Source organism: Condylostylus longicornis, unplaced genomic scaffold (assembly GCF_029603195.1).
Source record: "Condylostylus longicornis isolate FDR11 unplaced genomic scaffold, ASM2960319v2 ptg000110l, whole genome shotgun sequence".
In the NCBI taxonomy this organism is placed as follows: domain Eukaryota; kingdom Metazoa; phylum Arthropoda; class Insecta; order Diptera; family Dolichopodidae; genus Condylostylus; species Condylostylus longicornis.
In genome coordinates this window covers 1,690,594-1,710,358 of record NW_026578078.1, presented here as the reverse complement: position 1 = coordinate 1,710,358, position 19,765 = coordinate 1,690,594, and the positions used below count along the sequence as shown (strand labels likewise).

General features: G+C 21.1%; 1 protein-coding gene across 17 annotated transcripts in view; it reads right to left on the bottom strand.

Annotated features, from left to right (window-relative positions):
* LOC129614541 (modifier of mdg4) overlaps positions 1-19,765 on the bottom strand; it is a 91,771-nt gene that overhangs the window by 8,698 nt on the left and 63,308 nt on the right. The window contains exons 5-6 of one of the 17 annotated variants that reach the window (XM_055529214.1): positions 13,857-13,952; positions 11,892-12,112 (exon numbers count right to left, since the gene is read on the bottom strand). The exons of 8 other annotated variants lie outside the window; for them this stretch is intronic. In XM_055529214.1, coding sequence (XP_055385189.1) covers positions 11,901-12,112; positions 13,857-13,952 — 308 coding nt within the window. In that variant the 3' untranslated portion in view covers positions 11,892-11,900. Of the gene's footprint in view, positions 1-2,040; positions 2,412-5,977; positions 6,232-7,459; positions 8,352-11,891; positions 12,113-13,538; positions 13,953-15,503; positions 15,764-16,470; positions 16,773-17,726; positions 18,198-19,211; positions 19,681-19,765 lie in introns of those variants that run through there. 8 more of the 17 variants (XM_055529207.1, XM_055529234.1, XM_055529226.1 and 5 more) reach the window with 8 other exon arrangements.

Sequence of the window (19,765 nt, the reverse complement as noted above, 5' to 3'; positions counted from 1 at the left end):
AATTAAAGTAAAATGAAAAAAAGTTAAAGGAAAAAACATGAACAAGAAATTTCTTTTAATATTTTAAGAATGTTAAAAAAGTTTCATATTTAAGACTTGATCATCTTGTTGCTGGTAACATCATTTATAAATTCATTCCCAGTTACAAAAATTTACAGATTAACCTTAAAAGCTATTTACTTTTTTTATATCAATTCATTTTATTTCTAAAGATTTCAAATTTTTATAACTCTAGAAATTTTTTTAAAGTAAAAATAAATTTCACGTTATATTATCCAAAATATTATAATATTACTTTTTGAAAGGCAAGTATAATATTACTTTGTGAAAGTTATATTGTGAAAATATTAAAAACTAAAAAATCAGGATTAGTTTTCATTAATAATTTATTTCATCAAGCTTCTTAATATTGTAATTTTTCACATAAAAAAAATAATTCGAATTTAAAAGCTTTGTAGTTCTTTTTTACAAGTTAAACTATACATTGATTACAACAAAAAAATATATTTGGACAGAATTGGAATCCAACTTTAGAATCATAAAAATTTTAAAAATTTTATAATATTATTTGTTCAATGATTTTTGAAATCTTTTTGCTAAATTTTCTTACTTTACGTGTACATAATTATCTAAAATTAAATAAAAATTATAACATTTCTCTGTTTAAATTTATTTTTTTGTCGGAATAAATTATGAAATAAGAGAAAGAAAATAACAAAAATTTAGTTTTGCATAAAAAATTTATAATTGTTACAATTTAAAAAAAAAAGTTAACATAAATTTTTATTACCTATATTTAAAGTTTTTAAAAGTTTTTTTAAGTTTTCTGTATGATTTATTGTTTTTTTAATTGAGATTTTTTTTTCTTTTTGAGAGAAATTTCGTCATTGTTTCTCTTTTTAAAGTTTTTGCAAGTTTTATTCCAGACAAATCTAATAATTGTTAACTGGCAAAATGTTTTACTACCTGGTATTTTAATTTAAAAAAATAGTAGTTTTTATAAATTACACATCTGAACACATGTGTCGTAATAGTAATTCTTTACATTAAACCAAACATTATATTAAATATCTAATGATTATGAAATGTATTTGTCGTTCTCATGAAATAATTTCCATCACAAAATTTTGTAATAGCTCTTGCGTTACATTTATTTACACGATAACGGGCACACAACCAACTTATTGATCCCGAATATTGACGATTTTTGTTGTATTCATATCCATTAACTAATAACTTTCTAACACCCTGTTTATTTTCAGAAAAAGTTGCTGCTTTCCATGCTCCTAAAAATTTAAATAAAAATAAAAGTACATTGTGTTAATATTCATAAAATATGTACATATTTATATTTTAAAAATTAAATCAGATTTTCCAAAGTACAAACGCTTGTTTTCATATACATATCAAAAATTAAAATAGTTCTCAAGTCTGATTTTTATTAAGATGTTAAATAATTCTTTTTTATTTCATATAAGAGATACAAAAGAAATGAAAATGAATTAAATATAATGCAATTTCATTTTCAAATATAATCTATATGTCATAATGAACAAGCTAAAAATTTCATATTTCGCGAAATCGTTGATTCATTGGATTACTAAAAAATAAATAGCAAAAGTATATAAGAAGATGGACTTAACTGATGAAGTATCGAAACTCACACACTACTTTAAATACACAACCAACTAAAGAAAATCGTACCAAATATTGTTTTCCAAATACTAATTTTAAATAATTTATATAGATTATATTTATAAATTTTAAATTAAAATACTTTAAAAATTCAAATTAACCTTATTTAGCATAACTTTATCGAAATAAAATCAAAATTATGAATTTTACCATTTACATATATTTTTTTTTATAAATACAGAACTCTAACTTAAATTAAATAATTTTAATTATTTTAATTTAAAACCAATTAAATATTTGTTTGTAGGAATTGAAACATTTAAAACATTATTTTTTTTATTAAAACAATATAAATAATTGAACATATATGTTATGTACATACATACTCGTATAATGATGTGAAGTTATAAAAAAATATTTTCACCAGTATGAAAGAGCATTTTTACATCTGGTTGATTTTTTTAAATCAAAATCAATATTATTTTTAGCCGATTTTTGTGTTGTTGTTGTTGGGTTTATATTTTTTGCAGTTGTCGTTGTAGGATATTTTGGTTCATGATTATGCTCTGAAATCGTTTCTCTAAATAAATGTTTTCCATTAATAAATTTTGTTGAAACTCTAGCTCGACATTTTGTTGAAAAATATTTTGAGCATAACCAACTTGTACAATTTAACATATTTGTTGTAGGACCGTTTCTTAAAAAATCATGACCATTATATGCTAATTTTACTCCTCCTTTATTTGTTGTTAAAAATGTAGCTTCGCCCTGCCAACCTAAAAATAATTATAAAAATTTGGTTAATAAAATATATTCAATATGAAATTTTAATTTTAAATGTTTAGTGATTTTTCCTGTAAATAATATTATATAGCAATTCAGTTATGAAAAACTTTTTGTATTTTATTTATTTACTCTTTAGATAAAAGTGCATATGTATTATAATTTTCGATTGATGAATATTTTAGAAAAGTTAAATGAAAATGTTTGTTTTCAAGTTTTAAAATAATAACCAAAATAATATATTCATAGAATAAAAAAAAAAATTTCTTAAAAAGAATTATAAAACAAAATATTCGCCGAACTTTCAGTGATTTCTCACAAAAGAAAAAATTTAAAGCGGTCTCACTCTTTTAAGAAACTTTTTTTTTTTTTAATATACTCGTACCAAACAATTCAGAAAAATTTTATTTATACTATTCTCATTTCACACATTACGAAGATCACGCCTTGTATAACAAATTAATATTATTTAACTAGAAAATTCCCATTTTACCTAAAAAAGTATTAGACCATAACCGAATTTTATTTAAATCAAACAAATTTTACCTTATCAAAAACATAATTGCATGCGTACACACTTTATTTGTCATTTGAAATACATACATATTTAATATCTGCATTTTTATGCATTAAAACAATAATAACTCCTTTTTAAAGTATTTTCAATATCATATTTTTAGACTGGAAAAAATTAAAAATAAAAATTCCAAATGATATGCTGTCAGTGCCACAAGTTAATTTTTTTTGTGAGAAAATACAATTCATATATAGAAGTAGCATAAATGTTACAAAATATTATTCCCAACAATTTTTTCTTTCTTACTGTATGTAATTTTATATTTTATGTAAATCACATTGTTTTCAAGATATTTCAAAATTGGTTTTAAAAAAAAAATATGTATTTAACACTATTAAATTCGATTAGTTCTTCTTTTTATGCCTTAAAAGTAAATTATCACAAAAAATTACAAAAAACACAAGAATATTAAGTTTTGTTTTTCAAAACAAAGTCTATAATTAATCTAACTTCTTAAAATTGATTGAGGTAGAATATCGACTAGATCTTTGCTATGAATATAATTAGAATTCTTCCATCCAAGTGTCTGTAACAAAAAATTATTAAAATAATTTTTAATTATTAAAATAATTTTTAAATTCTTTTTTTTATATCCTTCAATAGCAAATTTATTACAAAGGATTATAATGCAGCAAAATTTATTTTAATTTAATCTCATAATGTAAAAATTATTAAATTTAAGAAATTTCATATTTCAATCGTAATTAGTAATTATTACTATAACAAAATAATTTGTTATAGTTTAATATTTTTAAAAAAAATTATGATAAAAAGATGGAAAAATATTTTAACACAAATTTTTAAAAGTTGAGGTTCATTTAATACAAAATTTTGCTACATTATCCTTTCTTTTAATGTTACTAAATAAAAAATTACCTTAAATTTTAAAATGAAGTAAGTTATCGAAATGTATTTCGAAGTATTTTTTTATTACATAATTAATATTTAAAATTTTGTGGATGAAGTTCTTTAACCATATTCCATAACTTTTCCAAGTCGGCTAAAAATAGTTTTTCAAAATAAAAAAAAACAATTAATTATTAAATTAAAAAAAGGAAAAATTTTCAAATAATTAATGCTACTTTTCCGATACTAACCATATAATAAAATAAAAAAATTTTATATTTTAATTTCATTTAATTGAACTTCAAGTTTTCATCATACTAAATAAAATAAAAAAAATGTGTTCTATTTTAAACAATTTATTAAGAATATTATAAAATATGAATAATGTATACACAAACGCGATCATTAATTTAAAAAAAAAATGGATTTACTTTTAGATTTGATTGACATAAGTCGAATAATTTTCGAAGAATTGTACTATATATTTCACATATATTTTTTAAATCACATCGACAAAACAGAGAGCGCAAATAAAAATCACAATTATATAAATGTGGTTCAGATATTAAGTATAATAATTAGATTTCAGCAATTGTACAGAAAATTCCAAAGGTTTTCTTCAAGTATATTATTTATAACGGAATTCAAAAATGGTAATGTGGCGAAACAAAAAAAAATTGTGATTAGTTTGTAAGAGAATAATTTCACAAATTTTTATAATAAAACTTTTTTTATAATTTGTTATTTTAGATTTGCTTTTATTTTTCTTCTTAAGTAATATATTTTTTCTTGAAATATCAATATAAAAATAATGCAAAATAAATATAAATCGTTAATCTTTAAACAAAAAAAAATATAAGTTAGAATTTTTTCTAGAAAAAATATTTTATTTTTTTTTTTAAATTGTTTTTTTTTTAATTTAAATTTTAATTTTTAAATTTTTAAACTGAAGTTTAATGACCACTTAATATCATCCTTGTGCTTTTTTGCTTCTTTTTACTTTTGCTGTTGCAAATTTGTATAAAAATGTGATTTATTATTAAGATTTTACTAGATTTGAAAGTTATTGACTGTTCGAGAGTTATAACCCAACCCTAGCTTTACAATTTAAATTTGCATTTCCAGTTCACATCCAGTAATAGCGATCATTTTTTTCCAAATTCTTTTTTTATATTTGTATTCCTTATAGTTTAACATAGCTGTTCCTTTTTGTCCAATTTCAAATATAGCTTTAACTCGAAAACCTAAAATAATTGAAAGCATGAAAAAGAGGAAATATCCTACATATATGTTTTTTATAATTACAAAAAAAAATATAATTCTTTGATGTCATACGGCCAATATTTGTTTTCATACTACTTAAAATTGTTAATTTTAAAAATTTATTTACATTATAGAAACAAATTTTATTTTTTATTTACGAACTGTTAATTTAGTACTCAACTGATTGACAAAGTAAACATAAACAAGTTATCAACTTGATAAATTACTTATAAAAGACTCCAAATAATCCATAAATCAGCTTTTAACAAAAATCAGTTTTTAGTTTTAAGAAGTTCGTTTTAATTTGATTGACCTCGCTAGAATTTTCATTATCCATAATTTCCAAATTCTATCCTTTTTTTCAATCTGTTATGCTTATTATTGCAGTTCGTCACATTTCGTTATTTTTTTTTTACAATTAATGATTCATCTTGATGAAATATTTTAATAAATAAAACTTAAAACAAATATTAATTATTTATTACAATCTATTCAATATCAGTTCATTTAATCTGAATTCTGAATTCAGAATATCACTGAGTACATACCGTTTCGCAGCTTTAATCAAGGGTAAGATAACCGTTATTAACGTAAATTTTTATGATTTTACATCATGTTGTTTTTTATTTTTTTACAGTTATTTCTTTTTCAGTACAACATGAGTGATTCCCAGATTTCTTATAAGCTCTGCTTTTATTTCTGCTTTTTTAAATATCTGTTTTTTAATATGCAAGTTTATCTATGATTTAAACATAGATAAATAAAGAAAAATACGTATACTTCACATTTTTATTAATTCATTTATATTAAAAAATTGAACTATGTAGTAAAAAAAAATATAATTTTTTAGTTATATATATTTGTATAAACATAAATAACATTAATAATTTATAGTTTTTTTCTGAAATCGGAGTCATGATTATGATATGCATTTTTAATCTCAACATAATCTTTACCATTTATTGTCCTAGTAATTGCTCTTGCTGTGCATTTGGTAACACTGTATCTAGCACAATTCCAATAAATTATATTACAATCTGTACGATTTCTTAAATATACATAATCGTTATAAACTAAATTAAGATTTCCTTTCAAATTTAATTTAAAAACAGCCTGTTCGAATTTTTCTGCAAAACAAAAAGTATAAAAATATTGGTCAATAAAAATTTGAAACAGAAATTTTTAATAATATAATTTTTAAAATTTACTTTTTAATTCTGGAATAAAATATGGAAAAAATTTTTTTTAAGACAGAAAAAAAGACGAACTCTTAAAATTTCTAAAATATGTTAAATTTTAGTAATTAAAAAGGTTTTAAAATTTAAACTTTCTTATCCCTTTCCTTATGTTTTTACATAATTATAAAAATTCTGTTCTAAAATAGTTTTAGAACAAATAAAAGAAAACAAATCAATCATGTCTGTCGAACAAGATTCATTCACAGTTAATAAGTTCATATTGTTGATTACACTGATGTTATTTTGGTCAAAATCGGTGTATCAACTCTATTACAATTCGTTTTTACGGTTTTGAATTTCAAGCCATATGAAGTTAAAGTTCCACTTCAATTTTCTGACTAATTGTAATTCAGTTAACAAACACAATTAAATGATTATCTTAATATATCAAAATTGTAAAAATTATAATAGAATGTCAGTTATTCTCTACTTTAAAATGATAAATGGTAAATTTTTCTCTTTCCTCTTTTATTTTCTCTATTTTACTAAAATCATTAAAGAAAAATTTGAAAATATGATCAATATATTCGTGAAAAATTTTATAATTTCTAGTAAAGAAATTTTACAATTAAAAATAATCGTAAAATTTCATTAAATATATTATATATGTATGCTTGAAATACATATATAATATATTTACTTCATAACAAAAATTTGTCAAAATAATTTTTATAAATTATACTTTCGTTTATTGAAACTTCCTGAAAATATTAAAAATATATAATGCTACAACGTTTAAAAGATCAAAATTGTTAAATTTGTAAATTATTTAATTACAACTAAATATATATTTAATAATATTTACTTACTGGTAATTTTATTTTAAATTAACTTTAAAGTTTAATTTACAATTAGGTATGAATATTTCTAAATAAAGTAAAAAATAAATTGTTAAATTTTACTTAGTTATTAATAACTTAAAAATGTAATTAAATGCAATTAATCTTATTAGTTTACATTTTGAATTAGATCGTATTTGTTATTTCATTAACAATTTTCATTTAATACAATATATTTTAATATTTATGCTTATAATTAATATTAATATGGTTTTTTATTTTTCTGAAAATTTATTATTAATTTTTATTAAATACGTTTATTCCTACAATATAATTACATTTAAGAATGTTATATAAAACCTTCCTCCCTTGAAGTAACTAAATGCAATAAGTTATGTGACGTTAAAACGAAAAAGTATAATTGTTTTTTGGTTGAGATCTTTCAATTAGACTTATATAATTAACAACCTTAAGTGGTTGTAATAAGGATATAATCAAAGTGTAACTTCAATTAAATAATTTAATTTTCGTTTTGTTCACAAAATCTTATTATTGTGTCCTCATTATTAAAAAAAAATATATTAAAATCATAAAAAATTTAAAAAAAAGGGGGAACAGAAATGTATCTACATTATACGAGAAAAATTGCACTCATATAAGAAATAATATTGTTGATATGATGTACAAAGTGTTAAAATTGGCAATTAGGTCGCACACAAAATCTTAAGACCGTTGTTCCCTATACGTTTAATATAAATATAAACTTATCATTACAAAATTTTGTTTACGAATTGTAATTAAAAATTGTATACGAGTATAATAGAATTGTATAAAAAACAATACAAAATTTTTAAGGTTTTTAGCAAATTATTATAGTAAGATACCGCTTTGCTTTAAAAAAAAAGTGCAAAATATTATAAATATTTAAATAAACACTAAATTTAAAACAAATCAAAAATTAATATTCTTTAATATTGCAGTTAAATTTATGATTGTGATGAGGATTTTTTAATTGCACAACTTCAAAGCTGTTATTTCCGCCACCTTCAAATTTTGTTATAGCTCTTGCACAGCATTTTGTTTTTGAGTAATTAGCACATCGCCATGTTTTTACATTACTAACTTTTTCACTTAAAGTATTGCATTTGAAAAATTCATAACCATCATAAAGCAGTTTTATTCTCCCTTTTTGAGTCACAGCAAACTGTGCTTGTTTTAAAGTAGATTTTACTACGGGAAAAAAGAAATAGTAAGAAAATTAGTTATTAAAAAAGTTAAAAAGTTATTGATTTAATTTTAATAAAAATATGACAGCATTTGATTTAGTAATACATTAGTGATAAAATAAAGCAAATATAATATTCAAATATTTGTTATTTTTAGTTTTAGTTTTAAAATTTACAAATTAATGCAAAGATATTATTGTTTAAACTGAATATTATTTAAAAAGACAGAAATAAGTAATTAATTAAGTAACAAGAGTGATTAAATAATAATTACTAATTAAACAACGGACAAAATTATTTTAATTATAATGAAAGAGTTACCAATTGGATATAATTTAAAATTGAAATTTTATGTACATCTTTAAAACAGGATTTTTGTGTTAAGTACTTCTACATACCAGAATGTCAAGAAGTTATATCTTGAAAACAATATATGTATATATATATATATAAAAGTTACTAAGCATCTTTATCTTTATTAATAATTTGAGGAAAGCAAAGAAAATTTCTCAGTAGAGAAAAAAGGAATGAAAAAATTTTGTATACTCAAAAAAATTCTTCATTGAAAATTTTGATAATTTTTCCGAAATATAAAATATTATTTTTTAGGTATACGAGAAGAAAACTTCCTTTTATTATATTTCGTGCTCAAAAAAAACTTTGTATACACTTTCGAATCGTCTTCACATTCTATTTAAAAGGTAATTTTTTTCAAAGTGATTAACAAATGCCATATTGTAATTTAAAAAAAATTACCCTGATTATTAAAAATTAATACGGCTTTTGTTCGAAAATATTCACATATATGTGAGTGTACCATTTTAAAAAATTTAAAAACTTTTTTATCTACTTGCCCTTGAATGGCCATAAAATTTAATCAATTAATTGAAAAGTTTACAAAGTTTTTGTTGCACAAAGAGTCAAAAAACTATTGAACTATCTAAAAAAAAATTATTTTTTCAATAAGTTTATGAAAAAAGTAAAAAGTGCAATAGGGTCCGATCAAAATTAAAAAAGTTAAGTACTTTTCCTTAGATTCTTGTTACACGACTTAAAATGATGATTAAAATATTTACCTATATTTTTTTATATTATTCTACATAGACGGTAAAATTACTTCCAATTTACAAAACTTTTTTCTATAACAGTAAGTATTACGTTCATAAACTGCAACAACTCGAAGTTTACTGTAGTTCAGACGCAAACTAAATTAATGTTAGTAATAAAAGCTGGGCAAAATAATTAGCATTCTAATCGTGATCAGAATTCTCCGTTTTTCTAATGGATATTTCACTTTTCCAATAAGATTACTCATTTTTTCAATTTGAAATTTTCTCTATTATTGACTAGTTATAACTTCGAAAACCAAGTGAACAAAGTTTGTATATATTTTAGAAAAAAACGAGATACGATATACGGAATATTTCTTCTTACTGGAAAATTTCTATATACATGATAGTAACTCACTTTTTTCTCATTTGGCGAGCAAAATAGCGAAATATACGATCGGCTCTAAAAGTTTCATTACAAATGTTACTTTATAAAAACATTATTAATTTTAGGATTTTTTTTACTTCATATATTTTAAAATTGTTTTCAAAATAAAAAGTTTGTATGAATTCATTGAATTACAAATGTTTTTATGTATGTATGTATGTATATAAAAAATTATAAGGGTTTTAAGAGAAAAACAAATATATAAAAGTTTTCTTAACATTCCCTTTACTTTAAAACCTATTATAAAAATTATTATTAATATTTCAGTATACATATAATAAGACAAAAATAAGGAACTCATTTTCTAAAAATGTAAATGAGTGTGTTTGGCTTTCAATTGTTGAAAAATCGGTCGATTATAAAGTGTTTTTGAAGAAACTGATGCGTCACATTCCATTTTATCATAAAATTGGCATTTCCAAATAGTTGTTTTTTGACCATTTTCACTCATAATAACTTCTGCATCTTTAACATATTTATGACCATTATACAATAACATCGTTTTCCCATTACTCATACTATATATAAGGCCATCTACAAAAAAGAAAGTAAAAATATTTATGTTAGAAAAGAAGGATGCAATCTAATGGAATATATATTTTTTTTCCTTCTTAAATTACTTGGTTATCTAAAATAATATTTCTTGTAAACATAAAACGTAGTTAAAAAAGAATGTTTAAAAATCCAATCAGATATTTTTAATAAAATGTAAATATTACATAAATAAGAGTTTTAATATTTTCATTAAATGTACCAAAATAAAAAATACATCCGAACACATTCTATAAAGAAAAAAATGCAAATAACTAATAATAGATTATGTGATTTATGTGTCAATTCTTCTATTTATTAAAATTTTATAATTCATTAATAAATACAACTTAAAAGATTAAGCATTTCAAGCAAATCAGAAAAATACGGTAAAAAGAGCAGTTTAATATATTTTTACAATATTTTTTACAACATAATATTACAGTCGTTTAATATACAAATGAGTTCCTGAAAATACACATACATACACATACATCAAACAAATATTCCTAGTTAGTCATTAGTTATAAATAAATTTATATCACGAATTCCTCTAATAAATTTATATTTATTTCACTAATAAAAGAAGCTTAGCGTTTTGATTTTTTCTTATAATTTTCACATGTCCAATAATACATTTTGAAATTAGAAAACCATTAGCGAACGCAAAGGCCAAAGACTTTAGTCGGTTTCTGAAATGCCCGGGCTAATTCTTGTGATGTCGGGGAATTCTGTACATCACAACAGGCGTCAACCTAACCTAACCCACATTAACAAAAAATGAATAAACAAAAAATTATTTTCTCGATATTTTTACGGCAATGTAGACCAAATTGCCTTCTATTTTTCATTGGATGAAAACTGTAATCTTTAGATGACAAATTTTATTCAGAATATTATATTAAACACTAAAACTATCCCACAGTTTCTGATTTTCTTTATAAGTTTTATACTAATCTGCTAAAATATTTTTTAACCGGAATAAACGATCAACACTTACTTGATCTAAAAAATATGACGGATGACGAAGGACATTAGCTACAATAGCGAATTTGAAACAAGGTTATATTTTTTTGTTGTTTGCAAGGTTTTTTTTAATATGTATTTTTTGCATGCATACAATTGAGCAATTCCAAACTTCTAACACTATCAGAAACAAAGTTTAACTGAGAATTATTTTTACAAATCTTTTGAAATTACTTTTATATTATATGTAATTAATCTTATGGATTTAAATTAATAATTTATTATTGATAAAAAAAAAGTTAACATAATAAAAGTTTTCTATTTATATTATAGAATAATTAGGTGCAAAAAAACTAAGAAGAATACAAAACATTTTCTTAAATTTTAAATTAAAAAAAAAACAGAAATAAAATTTCAATTATTATGTATGTACATAGAAATCAAATCTACTCTTTTATTTAAACTATATTTCAACATTATCATTCTACAAATTTAAATTATTTAATTTTATATATTCGAACTTCAAATTTTTCTTATTTATATTAAATACCGCTTTTAATTAATGATTATGTACAACATCAGTGAATGTTATTATGTGTTTTTTTCCATTCCATCTTGTTTGTGCTTTGGCCATACATTTGTTCTTATAATCTTCACATCTCCAATATATTGTTTCTTTACTTTTCCGAAGTTTTATAAATTTATATTTTTCGTAACGGAATGCCATTCCTTTTTTGGTTATTACTATATGAGCTATTTGGTATTTATTACCTAAAAAAAACCAAAAATTTATGTTAGAATTAAAAAATTTAAAGAAAAGAAAGTTTATACTAAAAGCATAATATAATAAAATAGAAATAAAATAAAAAGCCCATCCAAACATATAATTTTAAAATGATAAAAAACTAGGCCTTTTCATAAACGTAATACTCGTATATAGTCTTTTCATAAACGTAACACTGCGATGTGTGTTCATAAATAAATCTTGCTAACTTAATTTGTTTATAAACATGGATAATTTTTCGCAATGTAGTGAAATTAATATGAGTAGCGCAGTTAAATTATATGAACGTTTTGATTTTATAGAATAGTTAAAAATTATGTTTTTGCGGTATGTTTTGAGCTTTTGCGTTTCGCAGTTATTGTTTTGCAGTATTGTGTTTGGGAAGATATATTCATATAAAGATACTATTCATGTATATATACAATAATTTATTTGAAATAGCCATTATATTGCTATATATTTTAAAGTTCTATATCTAAAAAAAAGATAACGTTTGAATAAATTGGAAAAATGATTTTCCATTATTACTAGGTTTTGTAGATGTTGCCAATATTCCATTATTTCAAATTTTAACTAAATTAAACAGTTTAATTAAATTTTGATTAAATTGCCATTAAAATTTCAATGATAGAACAAAATAATTTTTACTTGGAAACTGAATTCTACTGAAAAACTATTCTATATATTAACAGGATCATATTCGCTGCTCTAGTATTTATATTCGTATCAAAATGAATTGTTACACATACACATAAATTAATGAAATGTTCAGAGAATTATTTGAAATACTAAATATTAAATATTTTGTTTAAAATTTAAATATAATTACATAATCGGAATTAAATTTTTATATTTAATATCTTTTTCAAAGGAAATTTGAGGTAGTTAGCAAACAAATTTTTAACACAATTCTGTTATAATTTATATATATATACACTTTATATTTAAGTTATAATATTAAGGCAAATACTCTACAATTTTCTTTTTATCATACAAGTAGATAATGTTCATATCACTCCTTTGATGTAACAGTGACTTAACTCAAAAAACACGATTTCTAGCTTGAAAATTGTTGCTTGCAATAAAATATAAAATAATGATATAATGCAAAAAATATATTACGTAATTCCACCATTTTAAAATTAGTTTTTCTCAAATGAGCAAGTTTTGAATTATGTCAGAAACAAAGTATTTAAACCCTAATTAATTTTTTTACATTATTTAGGGTTTAAATACTTTAATTAATTTTTTTTTTTAATTAAGTAGAATAATTTTTTATAAAATTATAAGGCTATATACATATTTTTTTAAAAACAAATGTTTTCGCTTTTTTCTCTTTTATTGTTTTATAATTGGAATAACAAGAATTACATATATAAACAAATATGTACATAAGTATGCATCAAGAAAAACATAGTATGTATTTAGTAAATAAAGCTCTTATAACTTTATGAAATAACCCCCTGTTCTTTTTATTTAATCGATATACAAAGTTTTTTTAATTTTTCCTTTTCCGCTTTGAATTTGTTTCTGGTGGCTCTATTAAATATTCATTATACTCTTCATCATCTCTTTGCGGTAGATGTGTATGAACGGCATTTGTAAATTTTAAACGATTTACACCATTAATATTTTTCATAATGACTCTTGATCTGCATTTTAATCGGCGATAAAGTGAACAGCGCCAGTTAACAGAACCTAAAAATTGACGATCTTGAACATATGTATAACCTGAATATACAACCATTGGTGCACCACGTTGTGTTTTTGTGAACTGAGCAATTTCATTAAAGCCATCTAAATCGTCCTCATAGTCATTTCTTATATCTGAAAGAATAATATAATGTAAGTTAAAAAAATTAATTAAACAAAATAGTCTTCTTCATGTGTAAAAGAAACGATAAAAGAAATGAAACTTATTTTTTTCGATTTTTTTTATTGTCCAGGTAAGACATTTTTATAAAAGCACAAAATTAAGATTTATTTGAGTAAAAAAAATAATTCAATTAATAAACGAATTTTCACGAAAGTTTGACAACTTTTAAATTTTGTAACTATCCTACGATTTAAAATTTTTATTTTATTGTTGTTGAAATTTCGCTATATTTTCCGTTATTTTTAAAATTTTTAATAGAATACTTAATTTTTAATATGAAATCGCATTGCACATTTCTACTTACTTGTCATTGTTACTTATTTTAGCTGAATTTATAGTTTGATCTGGAATTTTTAATAGAACAATTCAATTCTATTTACCATCACAAGTTATGTTAAGTCATTTGGAGATTTCAGATGAGGACTGCATCATCACAACTCGTTAGAGCAAATAAAATCACTTTGTACTTTTGTAAATGAAAGCATTCCATTCCCATTTAAAATTTTTAATGTTTCAAGTACAGCAAACTATAAATTCAACTAAAACAATAAAATTATATAATAAAAACTTTTCAATATTATTTTTTTTTATTAAATTCAGTTTCTTTTTTTTAAATTTCAGTTTTCTTTTTTTGTACATAAATCAAATTAAATTAAAGTATTCCAAATTTTAGTTACAAAAATATTAAAAAAAATTTTAATAATGCGTATGAAATCCGCATTTCATTTTATAACGTTCAATTCCATTTACAATTCGAGTTGTTGCTCTCGCTTTGCAATTAAAACTTTTATATTTCGAACATCTCCAGTTTGATGATGTTTTTAGTCTACGGTCACATACAAAATGATGTCTCCCAATAATTAATGCTTTCTTTTGTTTTTTTGTTTCAGTGAAAATTGCAACACCTACTTCACCACTATTATCTGAAATACATTATGAAAAGAGAAATTAAAGTTAGTATTGAATAAATTTGTCACGTTCTACAAATCATGTACATACATAATATTAAGATTTTATATAATACAAAATTAAATAATATATATAATAATACCAAATTTGGCAATGTAATCAAATAATTTAATAGTTTCAATCATTTAAAATGTGTTCAAATAACAATGTTAAAAATGCAACATAAAAGGTTCATATTGTGCTTTAGACATTTATTTAGAGTTTATAAAAAGAATTTAAATAATAAAAAAGACTATTGAAGTATTTATATACGAATTTTGAAATTTTATAATAAATTTAAAATATCGTAATAAAAACCATAAATTGAACCAGAATTGAAAATAGAATTAAGTACTTTAACTTTATATTTTATAAATATCACATGATAATAATGTAATAGAATTTTAGTAAAGAAAAAAAAAATAACTTAATTATTAAATAAAACCCCATATTCCTTTCAAAATATTTTTAATTATACTATTTTAAAATTTTCACAGATGTATACAATTACTATTATTCTTATAAAATAAATATAATCTTTAAAAGGTAACAATGTTATTTATCATTTGTTATCGCTGTGACCAAAACAATGTCTTTTCTTGTTTCTTTCCAATATCATGATTATGTTTTGTTCTATAAATTATTTTATCTTCAAAGGTGTGAACTCTAGCATGGCATCTTATAGTTGTTGTGTATTGTGTACAACGCCAATAAATTTTTTCATTAACTTTCTTTTCTTGAAGATAAAAATAACCGTGAACAAATAACTGGATTTTACCTTTTTGACTTGTTACATATTGCAGCTTAACATCATCTAAAAAATAACAAGAAAATAATTTTTGTGTTAATATAAAAGTATATTAAAAAAAATTTGAAAATATATGTTCTTAATTAATAAACAGAATATTATTATGTACTATAATTATATAATAAAAACTGTTAGACAATAATTTTTATATTTTTTATTTTTTTAAACAATTTTCTCATTTAATTTTCTCATGAATTGTTTAGAACTAAAGTAAGTAAATTTTAGATTTGAAACATTAATCTTTATATTAGTCCTCATAGCATAGTCCGTAAAAATTCTTTTAAAAATTTTAATAATTCTAAAGAGCTATGTTGCCATTCTATTCGAATATTGTCGAATTTCGAGATATGATACAAACTTTTCAAAAAACATTCATATTTAATTTAATACTTAGTTATTAATCAAATACTGCATGCTATTATACGCTTCATTAATTAAAAAAAATTATATTTAAAATCGGTTATTCATAAGACTTAATTAGATTTTATTAAATTAAATAAACTTTTTAACTTTATATGTGTATTTTTAAATTTTTTACAAATTTTTATTTCATTAATATACTAAATACTTACTAATAATTTTTATTTCAATAATATACTAAATTTATAAATTTTAAAGTTTAGAATATCTATAAATTACTATACAATAAACATGTAATACAAAAAAAAATAAAATAAAACACAATAAACCTTTATTTTTTCTATTTCCTATTTTAACAGCGATTTATTTTACATAGCTTCATCGGTTGTTTTTATTACGATACCCTTGGATGAACAATATTTGTTACGTTTTAATTCGGCATGCACATGTTGCGATTTATTTATTATAAATTTGGGTGGATTTTCTTTTAACATTGTAATACGAGCTGGGCATTTAATTTTTTTCGTTGCCATATAACTACAACGCCATAGAATTTTTTTTTTATTTTCACTCATAACCAAAAATCGTATACCATCAGCCATAATAGCAGGTTTCCCACGTAATGATTTTGTAAAAAATATTTGAACATCACCATCTAATATTTTGCAATTAGAATGAAAAGAATAAAAAAGAAAAAATATATTAGTAAATTTAAAACAAAAAAAAAAACATTGCAAAACAAATAAAACAAAATCAAATTTTATTTTTTTTTTTAATTTGTTACCTAGTTTTTATGCGATACTCATCATAAAAAAAAGAAACAGATTTTCTAATAAATAAATAATCTGAAGAAAAAACAAAATAAAGGAAAATTTAAACAGTTTCTTTGATTTTTTTTTAAATATGCAAAACTTTAATTTAATGAAAATTGTTCCTACATTTTTACATATTGTATAAAATCTACATCTTCTCAAGTCAAACTAAAATTTATTCATCTTACAATATTTCAATGAATTATAATTTGTTATAATTATAAATTATTTTGTATAAACTATTATATTTAATTTATATTAACTATTTATATTTATATAAAACATTTATATGAGAAAACCAACAATAAAATCAAAATAGTAGTTAATTATTTGTTCACGTATAACTTATTTATTATATTTACTAATTCATTTTATCAAAAATTATAATATATGTTAATCACTTATTCAAGATTCACTAAATTTAATTATATATATATATATACTTAAGTCATTATTTTACATTTTTTAATTATTGTAATATAGGTTTTTCAAATATGTAACTAGTATGTATTGTTTATTTACAAAATCTATAAGAAGGACATATTAAATAATTACATTTTTGAGAATGAATTTGTTGATTTATGAAATAAACACTATACATTGTTAATAAGATCAGAATTTTTAAATGTATAAGCATTTTTTAAATTTTATGCATTTATGTTTTATTAGTGGATATAAATATCTTGAAACCAATCCATCTGAAAATTCATGCCTATTCAACACTTTTTCTATTATCAGTTTTTTTTATCATTGAAAAAAATATATCGTAATACCAAAACAAAAGAAGGAAACCAAGAAGAAAAGATTATAGCTTCAAAATTCAAAATAACTTTGTTTTAAATCTAAATGTATCATAAAATACTATTTTAGTATAATATTTGTTTTAATTAATTTTTTTTTTTAATAATAATTATATTAATTTAAATATTAATTTGATGTTGTGGTAACTCTAGTCGTCGTTACCGATGTTGTATTTGTTTCTTCAACATTTTCACCTGTTTTCCATTTTGTTTCTCTCTTTTTTAATGATCTTACATGCCGATGTTGATGTATTTGTCGAAAATCATTTGGATCAAATTTGTTCATACATATTAAAACTGGACATCTTATACGACGATAATACCAATGACAACGCCAAAATAAATTCGTACGATTTTCATTATTACGAAAATATTTTAATCCATCTAAAAATAATAATTGACCGCCCCGTTTTGATTGCGAGAATTGAATTCGTGGATTGTCACCCTTATACAATCCATGACTTAAAACTAAAAGAAAACATAAAAAACAAAAAAAAATAAAAAAAAAAACAAGAAAAATATGTATTAGTAAGTGTAATTTTTAATTAATAATATATAATAAAAAAAATGTAAGAATTAAATATTTCTTTCAAAATTAAAATTTTCATTTAATATTAATTTTGAAATTGTTTTATTCAACAACTAAGTATTTCAAACAAAATTACATTTAAATTTATTCTTTTGATTTATGCAAACTGTTCGTTAATGTAATTTAATTGTTCTTTTATAGGTTTTTGTTCAATAATAAAACGAAAAGGTTTTTTTTTAATACTTAACGAAGGGGTTGTTTTTAATACCAAATTTTATTCTAATACAAACATATTTTCAAAACTTAGATACAAAAGAATTTTAAATGAACAAATCGTTAAAAAAAAGAATAAACAATAAAAAAATAAAAAACCTGCTTGTACGTATTGCAAAATTTGTTTTTTTATCTAAATTTAAAATTTATTTCTAAGTATCAGACGTGTTATTTTAGTTATTGTTAATATTATTAAGATATTATTTTTTTTTTATTTTTTTTTAAACAAAATTGAAACTGGCATCAATTAAAATTAGTTGAAAATCAATTAAAGCGACACCAATTTTATATAAAATCTTGTGTAAGAGCAACTGACTCGGATTTAATAATTTTTTAAATAAAATTTAAATAAAACATATCAAAAGGTATACAGCATTATTTATTTTGAGGACATTTTTAAAGTCATTTAATAATCATATAAAATAAAATTATTTAAATTTTCATCTAAATACATACTTTTAATTATATTATACAAAAAACATTAAAAATACATAAGTAAACGTATTTTTGCAAAAATTAAATTAGAAAAAAAAATTAATTACATATATACGAAATAATTAAAAAAAATAAAAATTGGTGTTAATTTAAATTTATTGTTAAACTAAATAATAATACATTTATTTTATTTTATTCCTTCATTTTTCTTTTATTTTAATAAAAATTAAAATTGCATTAAATTCTTCTCTATTGCATACATAATATATACCCATTTTAATTCTTTTGTATGTATAACAATTATTGCTAAATTATTTTAATTACCATTAAATTAAATATAAATTTTTTACATTATTAATTTAAAAACAGTATCCTTTTTTTCATTTATTTTTATTAAATTATAGAAAGAACATCCAAAAATTTAATGAATTATTCTACTGTCACCCAAATGATCATTTATCATCGCCCCCCTTTTAATAACAGGCTTAAAAGTTCGTCCAGTATTATGTAAATGATGATGACATAAACGAAGATTTAATGTTACTTCATCGTAAATTGCAATTGCCGGACACTTTTCTTTATAATAATTACTGCATTTCCAGTACTGTCTTGTTCCACGTTTTTTATTACGAAAGAATCTATAGCCATTAACCACTAGAAGTTTTCCACCATTTTTCTTAGAATCTATAAATTCAATTTGATAATTGCTAGTACCTATAAAAATATGAATATTCGATGAAATTGAAGAAACAAGAAAAAGAAAAAAAAAAAACAAAAAATTAATTAGTATAAATTTATA